General features: G+C 41.5%; 2 protein-coding genes and 1 long non-coding RNA gene across 3 annotated transcripts in view; 2 read left to right on the forward strand and 1 right to left on the reverse strand.

Annotated features, from left to right (window-relative positions):
- The window catches only part of rimbp2b (RIMS binding protein 2b), a 200,827-nt gene that overhangs the window by 31,383 nt on the left and 150,072 nt on the right, over window positions 1–19,372 (forward strand). Inside the window, exon 7 of the mRNA XM_037680698.1 lies at window positions 7,438–7,446. Coding sequence (XP_037536626.1) covers window positions 7,438–7,446 — 9 coding nt within the window. The remainder of the gene's footprint in view (window positions 1–7,437; window positions 7,447–19,372) is intronic.
- LOC119414060 lies at window positions 9,901–12,818 on the forward strand. The gene is made up of 3 exons (XR_005186986.1): window positions 9,901–10,018; window positions 10,855–10,975; window positions 12,799–12,818. It is a non-coding gene; the product is annotated as an uncharacterized LOC119414060 (long non-coding RNA).
- piwil1 (piwi-like RNA-mediated gene silencing 1) overlaps window positions 14,955–19,372 on the reverse strand; it is a 34,206-nt gene continuing 29,788 nt past the window's right edge. The window contains exon 21 of the mRNA XM_037681177.1: window positions 14,955–15,136. Coding sequence (XP_037537105.1) covers window positions 15,020–15,136 — 117 coding nt within the window. The 3' untranslated portion in view covers window positions 14,955–15,019. The remainder of the gene's footprint in view (window positions 15,137–19,372) is intronic.

Consider the following 19,372-nt stretch of genomic DNA (forward strand, 5'->3'; position numbering starts at 1 on the left):
ACTAAAATAAACTACTACTTGTACTACTATTCCTACTTTGTGGTTTTTCACTTATCGCGGGGCTTCAGAGTACGGATCCCCCACGATAAACAAGACACTACTGTATATATGTACATTTCTGCTGAAAAATTTATATAACCCAAAATGGAAATTCAAAAGCTGACTCAATAGACTTTACATAAAGTGCTCAGGTTTGAATGAAGTTGTTTTAAAATGACAGAAATCTAGTTTGGCCTCAGTCAGACTAGCTGTCAGCTCGTCATTCTGGTCAGAGTTGAACTCTTTTCGGTCAAATTGAGGTAATTCAAAGAGCTCTCTACAACAGGTGAGATAAAAACTGTTCATAAACTTTTCACAGAACCCAACTTCAAATACATCAAAAGATCTAAAGTGTCACTTTAAATCAGTTTATATTTTCAAAGAAGCTTCAGATGACTTCTCGAGTTCTTTTAATCTTTGTTGAGAAGAAACTTCTGTAAGAATCAGTGCTGTGTATCACATTCAAGTTTTATTGTCATTCACATCACATTTGGTACATGAGGTGGAACAAAACTGTGTACTCAGGGTCCCAGTTACACCCAAAAATAGCAAAAATATAAAGTGTAAAAAGGAACAGTATACAAGGATCTAAAACATTCGCTAAACGAACGCTAAATGATACACTAATAGGTCTAAGATATACGCTAAACACTAATAATGTAAAATAATATGGTATATTAAACAGCAGCCCGAACATGAGTCTGTAGTGAGTAGGTGGGTATGAATGAATGCAGTCATTAGTTACTCACCCATCTCCACAGTGTTCTTCTTTTTTCCTTTATTTTATTTTTCTACTTTTCAGGTTTCTTTGTACTTCATACACCTTCATGGTTTTGTTTCCCTCTCACCTGTGGCACTGAGTACTGTACGCAGAGCATCCATCCATTTGTTTGTATATGTATATGTTTTATTGTCATCAAGACTCTACAGATTCCTCTTCAGAGCATGCCATCTTCTCTTCATGGAATGAGACTGCATGTCTTACTACATTGCCACAAATAACTAATTCTGTCTTTATTTTGTCTTTTCCCCCATTTGTTCTATTCACATACTATGTTGTTTCCCGCCTGTTCTAAAACCTTCGAAAAACTCTGAACCTCCCCCCCCTGACAAAATCTAAACTGAACTGACTCTTGATGACCTGTGAACCTGGGGGCATACCTCCCTGGTCATGGTCTAGGCATATTATAAACGCCAGGATTTAGCTGAAGAAAGAGACTGCTGGGATCTCCAGAGGGAGGTGGTGAAGCAGAGGTCTCTGCGCAGCAAGCGTCTCCACAGCATTCCGGAGGTGGCTGAGGAGGAGTCAGACAGCCTGGACAGCATGGGCCAGCACCTGAGCTTTGACGAGGGTGGGCGGCCAGGAATGCCACAGACCCAGCAGAGGATGTACCCCCCAGAGACTCACAACCACTTCATCCCCAGCAAAAACTCCCGCCTGCGGCGCCAACGCTCCTCCCCTCGCTTCACCGATAGCCGCTTCGGTTACAGCGTGGACGACCGCCACTTTGGACGACCGAGTCGGCAGAACACCAAAAGTCCTGACAGTGGTTTAGACTGTGGCAGCGAGGAAGAAGGCTCACTGGGACGGGGTCATCGAGGGTATTATGCCCATGGGCGTCCCATCCGGGGGCCTGTACGCATCATTCACTGTGAGGGCCCAGTAGAAAGGCGAGCGCTGGCAATGGGTCGTAAAAGAACTCTGACCCGCCAGTGCAGTGTGGAGGAGGAGTTCTCTGACATCCCAGTGGCTGCAACCAAGTCGATACACACGGGTGACTTTAGAAACAGGGAGCACTTTGGGCCTGGTCGGGAGGTCGGGCCAAGAAACTACTCCAGGGAAGGAGCACTGAGCGAAGGCAGGCTGAACGAGCTGGGCAGGGTCTATTACAGCCCCCGCAGGGAGGCTAGGGCCCAGTCTTTGTCCAGGCTCAACCGGGACCAGTCGCTGGTGTGTGATTCACAATTTATGCTGTGTTTTCCATCAGCAAGCTGCAGCCATTCTATTTTCTTGATGTTTGTTCTTATTTTTTATGACAGCCCTCTTTTTTTGTTTGTTTTGGCTTCTTTTTTTTAAGAAGATGTCATATTCATATTTGTTCTAATTTGATTTTGTTTGTTGTAAGATTTTTTTATTTTATTTTTTTGCTTGTATTCAATATGTAAGGTGTTTTATGGAGTACATTTTTATTTTTTGTAACCTAAAGGCCATTTTAGGTTTTGACTTCTCATGTCTTTGAGGGGAAAAGCTCCATTTGAAGGAGTCTCTGTGCAGAGCATGGGGACATGCTGCTCCTGTCTTTTTCTGCTCGCCTGTGCCTTCTATGCCAGCTGCCGCCTTCATATGTTGCTGTTTTTGTCTCCGTCATGAGAGCAGCAGTCATTGCGCTCCAACATGGGCTTGGAGCATTATGTCAGCATCTCTTGCTCTTCATTGCTAGATACATACAGGTTTAGAAAGTTCATTTAACTCATCAGCCCTCACACATCACCTCCATTTTTTTATCATTTTATTTCAGAAAAAGAATCTGTTGTTCATCATAACGTTGTGATTCTGTGTTGTGACTACGGTGGCCTTGAGGTGTAAATGAACAACATTTGAAAAAACAAAATTACATTGGGGGAAAAAAACTGAATTACATTTGACACAACGGAATTACACTTGAAGAAAAAAAGGACTTGCATTAGAAAAAATGGAATTACATTTGAACAAACAGAATTACATTAAGCTAAAGTGTAAGTGGCCAAAGGAGAAGTGGCCAGAATCACATTTGAAAAAAAAACAGAATTACCTTTGAAAAAACTGAACCTCGTTTGAAAAAACTGGAAAAAAAATACACGCAAAAAAAAAAATCTGTTTTTTCAAATGTGATTCCATTTTTCCAAATGTGATTCCGGCCACTTCCGCTTTGACCACTTCCGCTTTGACCACTTCCGCTTTGACCACTTCCGCTTTGGCTTAATGTAATTCCATTTATTCAAATATACTTCCGTTTTTTTCAAATGGTATTCCATTTTTTCAAATGTTGTTGTGTTTTTGTTGTGTTTGTTGTGTTTTTTCAAATGTTGTTCATTTACACCTTAGGGCCACCGTATGTGACTGTTCCTTCGCCAACAGTTCCTCGCTGAAGCTACAATGGCTTTGCTCATTCACCCACGTCTTTCTTCATTTTTGATCACACTTCTCTTGTATCATTTCTCTTAAATACTACTCTGTTGCTTTGTTTTTAATCATCATTCTTGTTTCTTGTGCCGTCATTTGCTTCATTTTGTCATCAAGGAGCTGACATGCACAGAACAAAACAAACCAGACGAATGGTCTTTAGTTTGGCCCATTTCTGAATCTGAGTCCATATTGCTGTGTTTGGGGTTTGTTTATATGTTTTAGTGGTTCGTGAGGTGTCTTTATCAGTTTTTAGTTATTTGATTTCCCTCCCTAAGGACAAATGGAAGCAACATCATTTGCTCTTATGGCTTTTCAGTTGGTTTATGAGGATTGTGGAATGAAAAAAAAAAGAATGCTTATATGTCTTTACACTGCAGGTGATTTGAAGTTCTAATATTTTCTCTTGTTTGTTTTACTCTAAAGATCATTGGGAACTCACCGTCACACGGGAGCCACGATCGTCTGGACCATTCAGGGAGGAGGCCGGTTCACATCGGAACCCCTCCTCAGCGACGTCCCATCCCATCCATTGGTTAGTGAGGTCACCACATGAGGATCTCCACCTGCAGGGCAGCCGATGTTTGTGCTGTTTATACCATGTGTTTCCCCTGCCAGTATCAGCCGAGCTGCGCATCTCTCCTCATAGAGCTTTACAACCACATAAGTCCCTTTGGTGGGGTGTTTGAGCACCCTGTAGCAGTCCATCTTCATGAGCTGGATTCGCCAAATGTTCACATGCAATTTTGCAGGAAGGTTGTCCCAGATACACTCCCTATGTCTGTTTTCACTGTGGGTTAACACGTTTACACCCAATCTGACCTCCCCGCAGCGGTGCAGCATTGCTGTTTTACTCCCAGAGACTACAGAGTAAAATGTGTCGCCTTTTGTACACACATTTCAAGGCAACCTCATCTTCCTACTGTCTCAGCATGAGTGAATGGGTCATGGGGTAGGACAGAGTGTGTTTTTGTGTGGGGGGATCTCTGAACATAACATTGTGATTGGTGTCTTCTGTAGAGATCACCATGGACAGTAACAGTGAGGGGAGTGAGGGGAACCTCTCACCTGTCAAGGAGGATGTTTACTATGGCAGTGTAGCTGGACGCAGGATATGGCGCTCTTTGTCCTCAGAAGATCAATATGGTATGTGGTGCAGCTTCTCTCCAAGATGACAATGAAAAGTTCGAGAATCCTTCTTGGAAACATGCAGTAATGTCGTGGTGGTTCTGTGCTGGACAGTTAGCTGCTTTGTTGAATTTAGCTTTGCTTAGCTGAATAAGCTGACTGGGGAAGACAAAACTGGCCATTTTGTCCATTTGCTGGAGAATGAATATCCCTTTCCTGTATGTACTCCCACACCTTTAATCCCAAAACAACCCCCAACTCACCCACTCTTCCCATTAATTCACCACATTCAGGCAATTATCCACCAATCAACAACTTATCCCACCCTCCTCTTCCTTACCTTTTCCTTCTCTTCCCACCTTTATGAGACAGTAGACAGTGCCCCTTGTTAATTTTGCACGAGTGTTTCCAAAATGGTGAGAAGGAAAGGCTCAGTACTGGATGATTTGCCTTGGCAGTACCACTTTGTTGCACTATCATGAAAAGTCAAAGATCATCTTCCACACAGTACATCTCCGTTACAAGGTACTTAGTCAGCCTTACAACCTGCCATTTAAACATTGAACATGGTGATCCATGAAAAGCTTGGAAAGCTGATATCAGGTTCATCCCTTCCCCTCACTGTCCCTGATATCTGCATTAACTGCTGGGGCCATTTGATTTGTTCCCTCCCACCGAAGCATGACTCGTTTGGCTGTGTTTTCACACGTGGCTTAAACGCACGGAAGCACACCTGCAGTTGATGTATGAATGCTCTACTTGTTTCATGTAATCCCTGGACAGCTTGCATGCAAATCAGCCTCTGTGAGAAAAGCCAGTGAAACAGCAATGAACATAACATTAGTGCTGTCTGTGTTACTCGTTTGTTCTTGATGTATCATTCCCTCGTGTTTCCTTTCTATGTTGTGTTGCATTGCATTCTGTGGTATCTGACACACCAGCGTATAGAGAAGTGTGAACAAAGAACCCTCCAATCTTGTGATGTTGTGTTTACAGTAATAGACACAACAGGAGCTTCATTACTTTGCAAAGAAAAGATTAAAAGTTTAATTACACCATTTGACTTCTGGCTCTTTCTTCACACACGTGTCTCATTGCCCTCTTCCCTGTCAGCTCTAACTAAGACATCTTCTGCTGTCACTGCCTCTACAGCCAGCGTGGCTGTATAAGGCTGGTAGTAGCAGCAGAGGCCTCCTTTATGTTTCAGATGGCTACAGCGGGCGCAGACACGGGCGGGGACAGCGATCCCCAGATTGTTTTGAGGAATCGGAGCCAGAAGATCTGACCCGAGCGTTTGTGGCTTTGTTCGACTACGATCCTCTGTCCATGTCTCCCAACCCAGATGCTGCTGATGAAGAGTTGCCATTCAAGGAAGGTCAGGTCATTAAGGTGGGTATTCATCGAAGCGCCTAACACAGGCAGATGGCTCTTCAACTAATGGCTTGATAATTATCTCCTCAATATTCCTTAAACTTGGGCAAGTCATACCTTCTGGGATGTCTCTTTTTTCCTGGTATCTTGTTCTTTTAGGTGTTTGGAAATAAGGACACAGATGGCTTCTACAGGGCAGAAATCCGAGGCAGAGTTGGTCTAATTCCCTGTAACATGGTATCTGAAATCCAAACAGAGGATTATGAAATGATGGACCAGCTCCTCAAGCAGGGCTTTCTCCCACTAAACACTCCTGTGGAGAAGTTAGGTGAGACACGAAATTCCACCCCTGCTTTTTTGTTTACCTCTTCTTTTATCTTGACCGTTTTGATGGTTTTGTTAACTTTCTTTTACTGACTTACTTCCCCTTGCCTTCTTACTTGTTCTTCCGCTTCCCTGTGAAGTGAACTGTGACCGTTTTAAAGATGGCCGTTCAATAAATCGCAGGTCCAGAAAGTCCAAGAGAGGTCTGTGTGCACAGAGATGCTCCTCTGCTTTTTATGTCAGCTTTGCTTGTTTCTACTCCTTATTCATCTTTATTTACATTTTTTTTCATTCCATTTGCTTACTTTAAGCTATTTCTAACTCATACTGTGGATTCAGTTTTCACTGTGAGCCTGATAACATCCTACAGCAAGTGCACAAGTCTGACCCAATACCTCTACTGGTTCAAGGGGAATTAAACTGAAAGTAATTGGGAATTTAATCATGTTTAAAAAATCCTAAATCATGAGCAGCTTAAGATAAAAAAATTAAAAAAACTACAAGAAAGTTGGATTCTTTCAAAGCTGAAGGTAAACAACTGAGAGGTGGCTCAAGACTTTGGCACAGTTTCGTATGTTGAGGCTTTGTGTCATTTGTCATTGCAATCCCAATATTATATTTATGTTCTTGCCTCAGATAATTATTCTGTTTGTCTCTGCATTTTTGGTATTTTACTTCTTCAGAAAGAAACAGGCGGAGCGGGCGTCAGTATCCAATGTCAACACGGAGAATGGTGGCCCTGTACGACTACGACCCCCGAGAGAGCTCCCCAAATGTTGACGTTGAGGTACTAACAGCAAATCAGCGTTTTAATTTTTGCACTTAAACACTTATGTTAACACAAATTGCACACAAATGGAGAATCTTTAAAGAACAGTTGGTGAATTTTAGTCCACTTTATGTCAATTGATATACAGTAGTAGTCTTGTTTGTTGTCCATTTGAGGAAAAAAAATCTATACAATTAAATGATTGTTTAAGATTAGGACAAGGCATGGAGAGCCATTGTACTTTTCATGTAGTCCAGTAGTTTTAAAAAGTATTTTCCCGTGCTGTTTTCTTTGGTCCCTCCCCCTTGGTTTCACTTACTCTCACCTTTCTATTGGCATTGCCACCGCCACAGTATGAAGGCAACAGACTGAATGAGGAGGTGAGTGAGGGTGAGGAGGGTGCCGTCTACATGTCTGTGTTTCCTTCCTTGTTTGTTGGAGTGCAGAGGAGGAGGTGGGCTTCAGATGACAGGCCACGACCCCTTTAACCTTGGTAGTCACAAATACTGCCCCCACCCCCACCCCATGCAAAGTCTGAACCAAACATCTCCCCTCCTCGATTTGTTCTTTTGTGTCGATTTCTCTCCTACTTACTGTATATATGCTGTGTTTGGTTAGTGTGGTCTTGAGAATCCCATTGGAGATGCGCTCAGTGTGTTACAGTCCTGTCTTCAAAGTTAAAACGTCTGATGCATTTACAGTTGAGATCTGCTGAGCGGGATTGACGTGTTCAAGATGCATCACATTGATTTGGAGAAGGAGGCACAACATTTCAAAATCATCAAATCTCAATTGAAAATTGATGTTTCAAAATGTTTTTGGCACATTTGAAATGCTATGATAATTAAATAGACCACATTGATCTCAAGCTGTTTTCGTTCTTTGACAGGCTGAACTGACATTCTGTGCTGGTGATGTCATCATGGTGTTTGGAGAAATAGATGAAGATGGATTTTACTATGCAAGTACACGTTTGTTTTCCTTTCTGTCATGTAAGCCAAGGCAACATCTGTTTACTGTATAGGTCATTTAAAAATTACCTTTGGTGACCAAACTTCCGTTCAAAATGTAAGGTATGGCAAAAGTAAAAAGTAATACAGCAACAAATATTCAGTGAGTTGTATGAGTGCTGAATACACATATACAGTATACAACTGGAACCTTGAGTCCAGTTTCATTCCACCTCATGTACCACATATGATGCGAATGACAATAAAGATGGATGCAAGCATAGATTCAGTATAGAACAGTCATACAACTGTTGTAACTGGTCCCAGAGATCCACTTGATCAGCACTGAGCCAAAGTCCGGATTGATTTGATTGAAGAAAGCTTGAAGACCTGGCTAATCACGAAACAACCTCAACATGCCATCCATAAACACACCTGCTGTGTGTGGGCTCAGTGTTGTCTCATTGATTCTACCACAGTTTGACTCAGGAGGGGTAAGACATGGATGCCACAGATGTAGTGCTGTATCGTCAGTGTCCCTCAATCACTTCCAGAGGAGTTCATACACAGTAGATTCCCACATCATGTCAGGAGTAATGCTGGTATGTCTCCACAACACTGGCAGGAATTGTCTTCTTCCCTCGGCTCACACTTACCATCTTCATCCATGGTAGTGCAGAACTCAGATTTATCTCTAAGCTTGATGTGACACCACTCATCAGTCCAAACCTTCTGGTTCCACAACAAAAGCAGCCATCTCTGCTCTGGCGTTTATGACAGTCTACACACAAAACAGTAAATCCATCTACCACTCTTACCAATTGTTGAGGTATGAAGCAGGAAGTCAAGGCAGATTTATTTATATGGCACATTTAAAACAGAAACTGTTACCAAAGTGCTTAAAGGGAAGTTATTCCGATTTACAGGTGCTGATGTCATGGCGGTCCTGACCTCAACAAAAACCTATAATGTGACCCCTTTTAAATTCCAAGTGCGCATAATGCTGTCTAATGTATCTACGTGTAATCTCCTGTATCTGGTGACCTTGTCAACCACTCTGGCAACTGCCTGATAACATTCTCACTCCAATTGGGATGCCATCACTTTTCATTCATTCATTCAAACTTTATTTATACTGTACACGTTAATCCCATTGAGCCTCGGGGACTCATTTAAGAGGGACCAGATTCTAACAAAGAGTGATGACAACAGTGGACAACAAAGTCAAAGTCAATTATAATATATATAATATATAAATATACACTTGGGGGAGTGGTGGCGCAGTGGTTAGAAGATGGGCCTGTGATCGGAAAGTCGCAGGTTCAACTCCTGGTACTGTCAACATCAAAATGTGGGTGGAAAAGGTGAAACACCCACACCTGCCTCCACCTTCATTCGCCCCACTCTGGGCCCCTGAGCAAGGCCCTTAACCCCCACCATCTGCTCCCTAAATAAGTCTCTCTTGAAAATTAGTTCTCGTGGCTCAATAAGACTACCTGGATAAATAAAGCGTAAATGAAAAAAAAAAAAATGATGAAATAAAAATATATATATATATATATATATATATATATATATATATACACTTAAAATCCTCTGGTGCCCGTTGTAGTCATAGAAGGCCCTTTAGTAATTGGTTTAAGTAGTCATTGTTGGTCTGCATGCGGCCTAAATTACCCAGTAATGCCCAAATTGGACCACTTGTTCTGGGTGTCTGTTTTAGTCGGTGTATTTTACTTAAGCTCTTATTATATAGCTCAATAGTTTGCACAGTGTTTAACAACAATTCTTAAATAGGAGTTGCAAATTAGATAAAACCCTAAGCCGGCATAAACAGTGTTTGCAATCAACTAAACAAAGCTGCTGTTAAAGAAATCAAAAGTAAAATCTTTTAAACGTCACAAGTTTACAGAATCACTTTGTACCAAAAGAGCCACAGTTGTTAAAACTCTCACAAAAAGGTTCTGCAGCTCCGTTAGCAATATAGATGCATAATCCTGTATCCATGGTCACAAATCAGCTCTGTTACAGTTTTTACTTGTAGCATTGCTCCCCTTCAGTTCTGGGCACTTGTCTGTTAGGAAACGTTTAAAGTTTAGTCCAGCAGCAGGAGTCTCATGGTGCTCATCTTGTCTGCAGGGCGAGCTCAACGGACACAAGGGGCTCGTTCCTTCCAACTTTCTCGAAGAAGTGCCTGATGATGTTGAGGTTTTCCTCACAGATTCACCATCTCGCTATCCCCAGGACTCTCCGGCACGGATAAAGACCAAAAGGGTACATGCTCCTTCGCAGTACTAGCCCTCTGTCATCCATTTACTCTTTTCCTGTTCCCTCTATCTCCTTTAGTTTCGTGTCTGTGCGTGTGTGTCTCATTGAGCCAAGTACAAAAGAATTTCTGACTTTACGAGCATCGCCCTGTAAATAACTGGGGGGTGGGGGTGGGGGGAGTGAAACTTTAAGAATAAAACTTGACAAAGGTATTTTTATTTTTCATGTTTACTACTGTGAAAGGGGGAAGTTGTGCATTGTATAAATGGATTTATTGTATTCATAAAGCATTCTCAGTGAGATTAAAGTTGATGGGGAAATGCTCCTCTGACTTTTTAAACTTCGGTCTTGAAAAACAGCAGCTAATATTTTTTGCACATGCCTATGTAACATTGGAACAGATGCTTTATGAATATATTCTGTGTTTGGATTTATTTCTAATAAATAGTTTTGTTGTACTGAAAGATGAACCATGTAGTCTGTAGCTCAGCATGGTATATAGTCCAGATGCATGAACGTTTTATACCAAGATGAGTCTAGCATAGTACAACTTTTGTATCTGCTCCCGAATGCCTTGTTTTGTAAATTGCTTTCTTGTAAATTAGCAAAAGGTCACGTAATGTTGCCATGAGAGCATAACTTCAGGATTTATCTCCTACATGTAAATACGTGATGTTATTTTTGTGTTTAACAAATAATGCAGTTGTTCCAAAATGTTCATAGTTGTCATCAGATGTTTCCTTCCTTCTGTTCTAATTTGCCATGGTCATAGTGCTAAATATTGAAATGCCATCACCATGTTTTTTTTTTTATTTCTTTTTCTCACCTGCTTGGCAAAACAGAAGAAGAGTGTTCATTTCACACCTTAAAGGCTCTGTTTCCGTCACGTAAGTGAGCAACTGAGGATACCAAGATTACGCTCCTCTCGTCTAATGCAGATGGCATGGGTATCGTTAGTTTCTGGTATGCAACATGTATACTTTGTATGACGTTCCTTCAGTTCTGCTCTGTTCCTTAGCTGGTTTTATGAATAATCTTAGTTGAACAAACATTGGGTGGGCATAATTACCCTAGGCAATGCATTAGACAACCAGTGTGGTATCTTCAGTTGTTTCTCTGAGTGTTGTACATGACAATGTCCGTCTCCTGCAATAAGTCTCCTGCTGTAACTCATGATACGCTAAAAGGCCATCTTCCATAATTGCACATTTAAAAAGCAGTTGAAATCAGCAACACTGACAGGAAAATACGACTTCTGTCAGTGCAGCTTGAAAAACAAAACACTGAAAATACATTTCAGATTTGCAACTAAAAAAGTGATTTTTATTTTAAACTAGCAACATGTTGGCAATAAATAATGAAATCAACACAAACGTTTACTAAAACTTCTCACAGCTAGTGATATTATTTAACAGCATGGGGAAAAAACTTCCAGCCTTTCAGAAATAAAAATGGAGTGAATTTAAAGATTTCTGATGACGGATTAGACACGTAACAAAAGTAACTCAAACATCTGTGGAGGCCCCATCGTCGCTGCGTGACATCCACATCTGTCACCGAGGTGTTTTTTCAAGGAAGGCCTCACTTATTTCAGCGAGACGATGTCAAAACATTAAATTATACAGCAGCTCAAGAGTGAACATCAAAGCGCTGAACTGATGAGTCTGGAAATAATGTAAAAAAAAAAAAAAAAAAAGCATGTATTCATCTAAATGTTTTCAATGAACTTGTCTTGTTGGCATATGCAAATATTTTTCTATTTCGAACAAAAAAAAGCAAAAATATTCTGTTTCAACATTTGATATGATTTCTTGTGCACAAGCATTTATTTTTACAAAGCATTGCACTCTAAATGTATTTCGCCTGGGGCCTTTTGGAAAATGAGATCTAAACAGATTAACCCAAATTAAGAATATTTGACCCCCTAAAAAGTAAAATACTTCCATTTACACAAGACACTACAAATGCAGCAAAAAGAATGTTCTAAATACCAGTATATTAAAATCAGTACTATTTTTCTGATACTTATAAATGGTCAACTAAAATATATTTAAAGTGAGACTTTACAACTTTTCTCGAGGCGACGGACTGTGGCTCAGATCATCTAAATGCCACGTCACCCAACAGTAGCACGATTCAGTGAATGTTACTCAGTGGTATTTAACCAACAAATATTACGTTTGTAATCAAAAGTGCATTTATTTATTAAGATTTCAACTTAAAGTGAGTTTATTTGCTATAATGACAAAATCTCACTTTAGTTTCACATTTTCTGCACTGGACTGCAAATTCTGACCAAATATCGACCCAGACACGGCCGTGTGCAAAACTTCAATGTGTCCTAAAGTGCAATTTGAGAGCCTTTTAGCCCATGATTACAGAAAACAGTGACGAGTAGTCTCTTTGTAACTCACTTGTACCAGTAAATATATTTAACAGGAAGTGAATGTGATCATTTGTCCAAAACTGCAAATCTGTTCATGTGAAACCAGCTGCCCTGCATTTAATAGTTGTAGTTGGGAAAATGTTACCTTACATTGATGAAGTTATCTAATGTCACTTCATGTTATTGTAGAATATTTATTTCATTTATTAAAATCCACTGTTCCTGTCAGAAGGGGTGGGAGGGAAAGTTTATCCATACTCAAGTACCAAGATCTGGGGGTTAGACCATTAACTATGATGGCCCTGCTCAGACAGGAAGAGGGGAGGGGGGTAGTGACTGTGGTGTGAGAGACGGTTGGCTTTTTAACACCCTCAACTGTCCCCTACGGGTCTCCCATTAGGTTCCACCGGAAAAATCGTCTCCGCAAAGAAGAGCACCCTCTCCCACAGTGCGCCCGCACATCCCTGGCTCAGGCCCCGTGGGGCCCGGCAGTCCCTACAGGGCCACAATGGACAAGTACTCCTCCAAAAAGAAAAAGGGGCTGCTCTCCAAAGGGAAGACACTGTTTCAAAGACTTGTAAACTAAGGTTTTTCTACATCACTCAGAAAGTGGCATCCACTTCCTTGTAAAAGCATCAAAATAAATGCAGTGCAGTTGGCATTTGTGAGCTTAGCAAATGCGTTTATTTTTTCAACATTTGATGTATATCAGAATATTTGTATTTTGTTATCAGTAAAAAACATTTTTCAATAATTTCCTGTTATGGTTCCACAGCCTCAGCGTCAGACCATGTCTGTGTGCGACTCACCTCCAAGTCTAGTGATGACATTTTGTAGCACAGTATTTTGAACACCATCATGTCTGGCAATAAATAAAATAAGAAGGTCCTTCAGTGTACAGAAATCAGATTTCTGCTCAAACACGCAACTCTTCTAAAGGCTGGAGTCTAGAATAAATTTAATGCAAGACTTGGACTGTGGAAACTTGTTCAGAGCAGATTGTCACATCCAAGTTTGCTTGCTTTACTTAGCATATTCCCTTCAAACCCTTTCCGAGTGAAACATGTCCACCTCACTGTTGAATCCAATCAGAGAACTTCTCCTGCCCCCACGGTAAATTCAAGCACATCGTCTCCACCACAGGGTGTTGCAGTGAAGGCCCAGTAGATCAAAGCTCCTTGTGTTGGCCTTATTAAACAGTTCATGCTTTGTCCAGCAGTTTCACTCTTGGTCCATGAACCAGCTGTTTGCAGATGTTTATTCTGACTCAACTCCAGGGTGACACGTCTCGTCTGTAGAGCCAGCATTACCATCGTTGTAGACTCCTGTGATGGTGCCCATCGTTCATCGTGAATGCTAAAAAAATATTTAACTTTGAAAGTTTTCATACAAAATTTGGGACGATCTCGTGTTTTGACTTGGAATTCTAAATTAAAAATATTAAATAAATCTATGTAACATAAACAATAGTTATTGATATCAGCAAATCGTGTTGCATTTCTTTGCATGCAACCCTTGAGATCAAGGTGAAGCCACCTCTGCTGCTCCTATATTCAGAGTTTAGTCCACTTGTCATCGATGCCTGTTCAGTGTCCCAAACTGTCGGTGCAGAATACGAGTACTGTATGTGAATATAATATCTACACCTTAATGTAGAGTAGTGAATGTACAATGAATTAAAAGCCAATGTATCTTTAACGCTGCCCCAACAGATTGTGCAGACGTCCAACTTTGTGCATGAAGCAGTCCGCCTCCTTCCACACCCTCAGTTTCCCATTTCACTGCATCTTAAAACAGAACCTGCTTTCTAGTTAAGAGTTTAAGTGAAACTGCCAAAAGGGAAAATAAATTGTGTATGCAAGTCAAATACTTTTACAACTTTTGGCTGAGCAGCTGTAATAATCTACAATAAAGTGAGTAACATCTTTTCCTATTTCTGGACCAGGTCCACTGACATTGATTTTGTTTTAAGTGACAGGAGCTCTTTTTGTACTTTGTCCATTTGTAAAATTGTTTTTAAATGTTTATACTTGATTTTCAGACTGCCTTTTTTGTACATTTAACTTTATAATCCAACAGTGCAAGCTTTCCCCATGGTGTCTTTAAGACCATATTGTTAAGTCTGCAGTTGTGTGCTAGCTTTGACAAGAACTATCAGCCTATACGGATGGTTACAAATTATTGTGTGGGTGTGCATGTGCAATCTTTTTTTAAAACAGAAAATACCTGAATAAATTTATTATTTTGTCACGTGTGTGTGTCTGATTTGCCTTGAAATACTAGAGATGACGCACAAAACCTCGAACAAACAGTTTATTTAACATCTTTGGAGCTGATGAGCCTTAAAACGTTTCTGGTGGTTTTGACTCTGCACATTAAAGAACAAAAACAAAACTGTCTGAAAGATCACTTAAATAAATTTTTGCCACTACAGGGAACATGGGAAAAAATAAAAATACAAATAAAGACGAGACAGCATTTCTTACTTAAAAAAATAAAATAAATAACTAGATTAACAAGCAATGTCTTGAACACAGTCAAGCTCATTTTAACAGGTCAACATAAACTTGAGTCTCTGGGTAAGCCAACGTTAGCTTGAACCGGACGGACTGGTTTTTTTTTTAAAGATAGAAAAGGTAGTCATCCAGCTGCACGCTGGGCTGCTTGTGAATACTCTGCCCCACAAGGAAAGCCAGCTTGTGTGCGTACTGGCAGGGAGCAGGCACTCTGATGATCCCCTGAGAAATAAACATGACAAACATAAATCCAAACATGATTTAACACATACACAGCTACTGAGATCTTTCTTTTATTCATATTGTCTAGAATGTTGGGAGCAAAGGCATCACTATATTCTGTGACTTGTAAACGTCCAGCTATTTTAGGTGTTCAAAATTGTCAATATCCCATTCATTGCCAAGATGGCCACGCTCTCTGGAGCAGCAGCTTCACATGCTCCCGGTGCGATCCCAGTTATTAGAAGTATTGAAATAGACTCCAAGCCCGACTCCACACGCTTTAAGCACGTGAATTATAGCCGAACCGAACTGATGAGAATGGGAGGATTCACCACGGAAAACAGCAGCGATCAGCAACAAACTCAATTCTACGCTCGGCAGAATGCAGATCTTAAAGTCATCTGCCTGGAAGATTCAACAGGGGCACTCAAATGGAAAGAGGCAGCACACTAGTGGAGGGTCTGGGGGTCCTCCCTCAGAAGATTTTGAATAAAGTAGATGTCATTTACTGTATTCTGGTGTATTTTAAGGGGTTAAACATCTATGTTTTCCTACATTAGTAAATTGATTCAATAGCTATTTTAGAGAGCAACAAGAAGTAGCCTGACCAACAGCTCTCCTCGTGTGAATAGAGCATGCTCTGCTCACCAATACCCCCACCTGATCGACAACAGCCACTACTAAAGTAGCACAAAGATAGAGTGCCACACAGAAGCATCTCCCCCTCCTCAACAACCCTGTCCACCAAAAACCCCTAAGAGATGAGTGCCCCCTGCCAAGATAAGTAACCTGGAGAAACCACTGCATGCAGTGAGGAGAGTTGTTGAAAGCCCAGTGTGGACTTTAGTGCTTTGAGTATTCTTCTATTTATCAAGTGGAATGGATTTGTTCACAAAGAAATGCAAACAGCGCTGGGTGAACTAATATTTCATGGTAAATGTGTGTGTGTGTGTGTGTGTCCAAACAAATATTTTTTGAATGTGAGGGGGACATGTCCTCTTCACATAATTAATGCGATGCTGCTTACCAGCATCACAGGCATTAAGAATTATGAAGTCATAATCAGCAGCAGCTGTCAATCAGTTCTGTAGAGGAGATGACATACATTTTATAATACAGTAATCTAATAAAGAATTAGTTCACAACAATTTTTTCTTTATTCTTTATCTTGCAGCTCCCAGCTGAATTCATGCAGATGAAAAACCTCAGTTTTCTTCAACTACAGACATTATTATCTTATTTGAATTAAATGTTTTTAACCCTTTAACTTTATTCATGTTCCTCAGGGGGAAAATCAAGCTGTCAGCTCAAATGAATATATCTAATTTAAATGATTTTTTTTTTAATGCTTGTAAGGTTTTGTTTAAAACCTCTACATTATTTTTTATTGACAAAATATTTATTTTACTGTAATTTTTATAAGTATATTTTTCTCCACTAGTCTTCCTTCTGGGTCAACATCCACTTCCTCCTCTGTTCTCCAGAGCTCAGAACTGATGTTTGGTTCTGGACCCCCTCCTCTGTGCAGTCAGACCTGGGCTCGGTCCGCTCTTCCTCTTCTAAAACAAACGATCTTCCTCTTCGTCACCCACCGACTCACCCCCACTCTCGCTGACTTTATCACGCACTGAACTCCATTCAACTTCCGTGTCTTTTTATTATTTTTCCTATAGATTAGTTGGTGCTTGACAAATAACTTTGAGCCTCCGTCAGAAAGTGGGGGGGAGGTTGTTTATCTGTTCAGCGGTGGTGGGGGCTACAGCTTCTCGCTGTAACATGCTTGAGATTTGACTTTTGTCAGTAAAAAGACGTGGTGTGGATTATTTATCATTTTACGTGGCCTATCAACATGATTAAAAACCGTTTAAAATCTGTAGTTTTGACACAAATTTAAAGGGAGTCGCTGAGATGCTGCTTCTTTCCTGCTAGAGACTGAAATCAGTCATTTGACCCATGCGCCTGCGCTTCGATTCGCCTAAAGGGGACACAACATCAGTCAGAGTAGGAGGCAAAATCGTCTCCTGTTATGGAGGAGGCAGAGCGCCACTCGTTTCTCAAGTAAAACTATATTTTGTCCCGGTGTGACGAACTCCATCTTCTGCATTGATTTGACTGTGGAGCAGCACACACTTGCTTGCTCTTCTAAGACCCGCCTTCCTGTTACTAATTGATCAAGACAATGCCAGCTTCAATGTGATTGGATGTAATCCCTGTCTATCAACCAAAGTTAAGTTGAGGCGGACTGGTGGATAGTCTCGCTCTCAAGATGGAAATCCGGCCCCCCCAGGCCGGAGCGCTTTAAGCCCTGGCATACACCCTGATGGGCTGCAGCCAAGCTCTGCAGGTAAGGGGCGTTTATCTTCGGGACAAATTGAGGTCGCCGATTGGTCATTTGCTGACACGTCTACTGGATTGATTGACAGGTCGCAAAAAAAAAAAAAAAAAAGAAAGAAAGAAAACGAGAGCTACCAGCGGCCCTGGGTAGTGACAGCTGGCAGCCCAGGAGCAGTGGTGTTCTGTGTTTATATGTGGTTAATAAAAAGTTCATTTAAAAAAAAAAAAAAAAAAAAAAAAAAAAAAAACGGAACTCTGGCCCTGCAGCCCACACATCAGACTGGTCCACCAGGAATTATCCAGATCCTCCTGCAGCCATGCCACGCCTGATTTTAATTATCTCGTGACAAATTCATTTCTCACAATTTCTGTAATGGCGTCAGTGGACGAGGAGAGAGATTGCATGCCTCTTGGCAAAAAAAACAAAAGAAAAGTCTATCAGGGATGAAGAAGAGGAATTTAATACATTGGTGTCGCATACAAAACAGTCTGGCGCCGGGCATTAATTGTGTAATACAGAGTACACGTACGCGATCGAAAAAAAAAAAGATCTTTGTGTGGACATGGCTTGAGGATTTCTGCTTCAAGTCTGTGTTAAGTCTAATCCGGATCGCGCGGACCTCTGCGCAGTGAAGTACACCCGAGTATGTGGGAGTCTTAAGGCTGGCAGACTACCAATATCCACTCTCTTTCTGTCGACGTCCACTCTTTGGACAACAAAATGAATCTGCTTTGATTAAGAATGTGAAGTGGTTTGTCTCACGAATCATGGCTTAACAGTGACATGCTGGACTCAGCGTTCCAGCTGGACAACAAACTTTTTCCGAGCGAACCGCTTAAGTGTACCAATGGGAAAGTCACGGGGAGGCGGAGTGTGCATATACGTAAATAAAGATTGGTGCAGAAACTGTACTCTGATAAACAGCTCTTGCTCCAAGGTTTTGGAGCAGCTAACAGTGACCAACAGTTTTGCATGCACAGAATGGCAGGTCTTCAGAGAAGCTGCTGTAAATGAGGGGGAGCTAGATCTGGAGGAATACACGTATACACTCAGTCCTGGGACACCTTAGCAAATGTGCTGATGACGTCACCACCATCAGATACTTTAAGAGCTACCCGAACAGGAAGCCTTGGTTGAATGCAGAGGTTCGCACCCTGCTGGTAGCCAGGGACACTGTATTTGGGACCTGGGACCCTGTGTACATAATTTCGCTCCACCATATGTACCACATGAGGTGCGAATGACAATAAAGAAACTCTGACTCTGATTTAGGTGTGGGAACTCACAGGAGCTGAGAAGGACAAGAAAAGAGCTGGATGCTGGTATTACGAGGGTCAAAGCTACATATGCACAGCGGATCCATGGTCAATTCACCTCACAAGACCCACAGAGCATGTGGAGGGGCATTAAGTATATAACAGATTATAAAGGCAGGGGTGCAGAATCCCCTAAGGACTCATCACTGCCTCTTGCCCTCAACAAGTTCTATGCACGCTTTGAAGACCCGAACAGACCATCCAGCACCAGATTCACCTCACTACTGGGAAGAGGAATTTCTCAGCGGGACCTCAGCCAAAGTGAGGAGTACTTTCAGGAGGATTAATCCTCACAAAGCAACTGGCCCAGACAACCCCGGGAAGGTGCTGAAAGACTGTGCCGATCAGCTCTGCAAGGTGCTGGCTGACATCTTTAACTCCTCACTCAACCTGGCAATAGTTCTGACCTGCCTGAAGACCGCCACCATCATCCCAGTCCCAAAGAGCTCTACAGTGATACCCAGATACTTGAACTCCTCCACCCGAAGCAAAGTAACCCCCCACCCCCACCTCAGACCAGGATAGCATTTCATCCATTTTCAGTCAAGAACCATAGCCTCTGACTTAAGGTAACTGACTCTCATT

This window comes from Nematolebias whitei, chromosome 8, assembly GCF_014905685.2.
Source record: "Nematolebias whitei isolate Nwh7 chromosome 8, NemWhi1, whole genome shotgun sequence".
Lineage (NCBI taxonomy): Eukaryota > Metazoa > Chordata > Actinopteri > Cyprinodontiformes > Rivulidae > Nematolebias > Nematolebias whitei.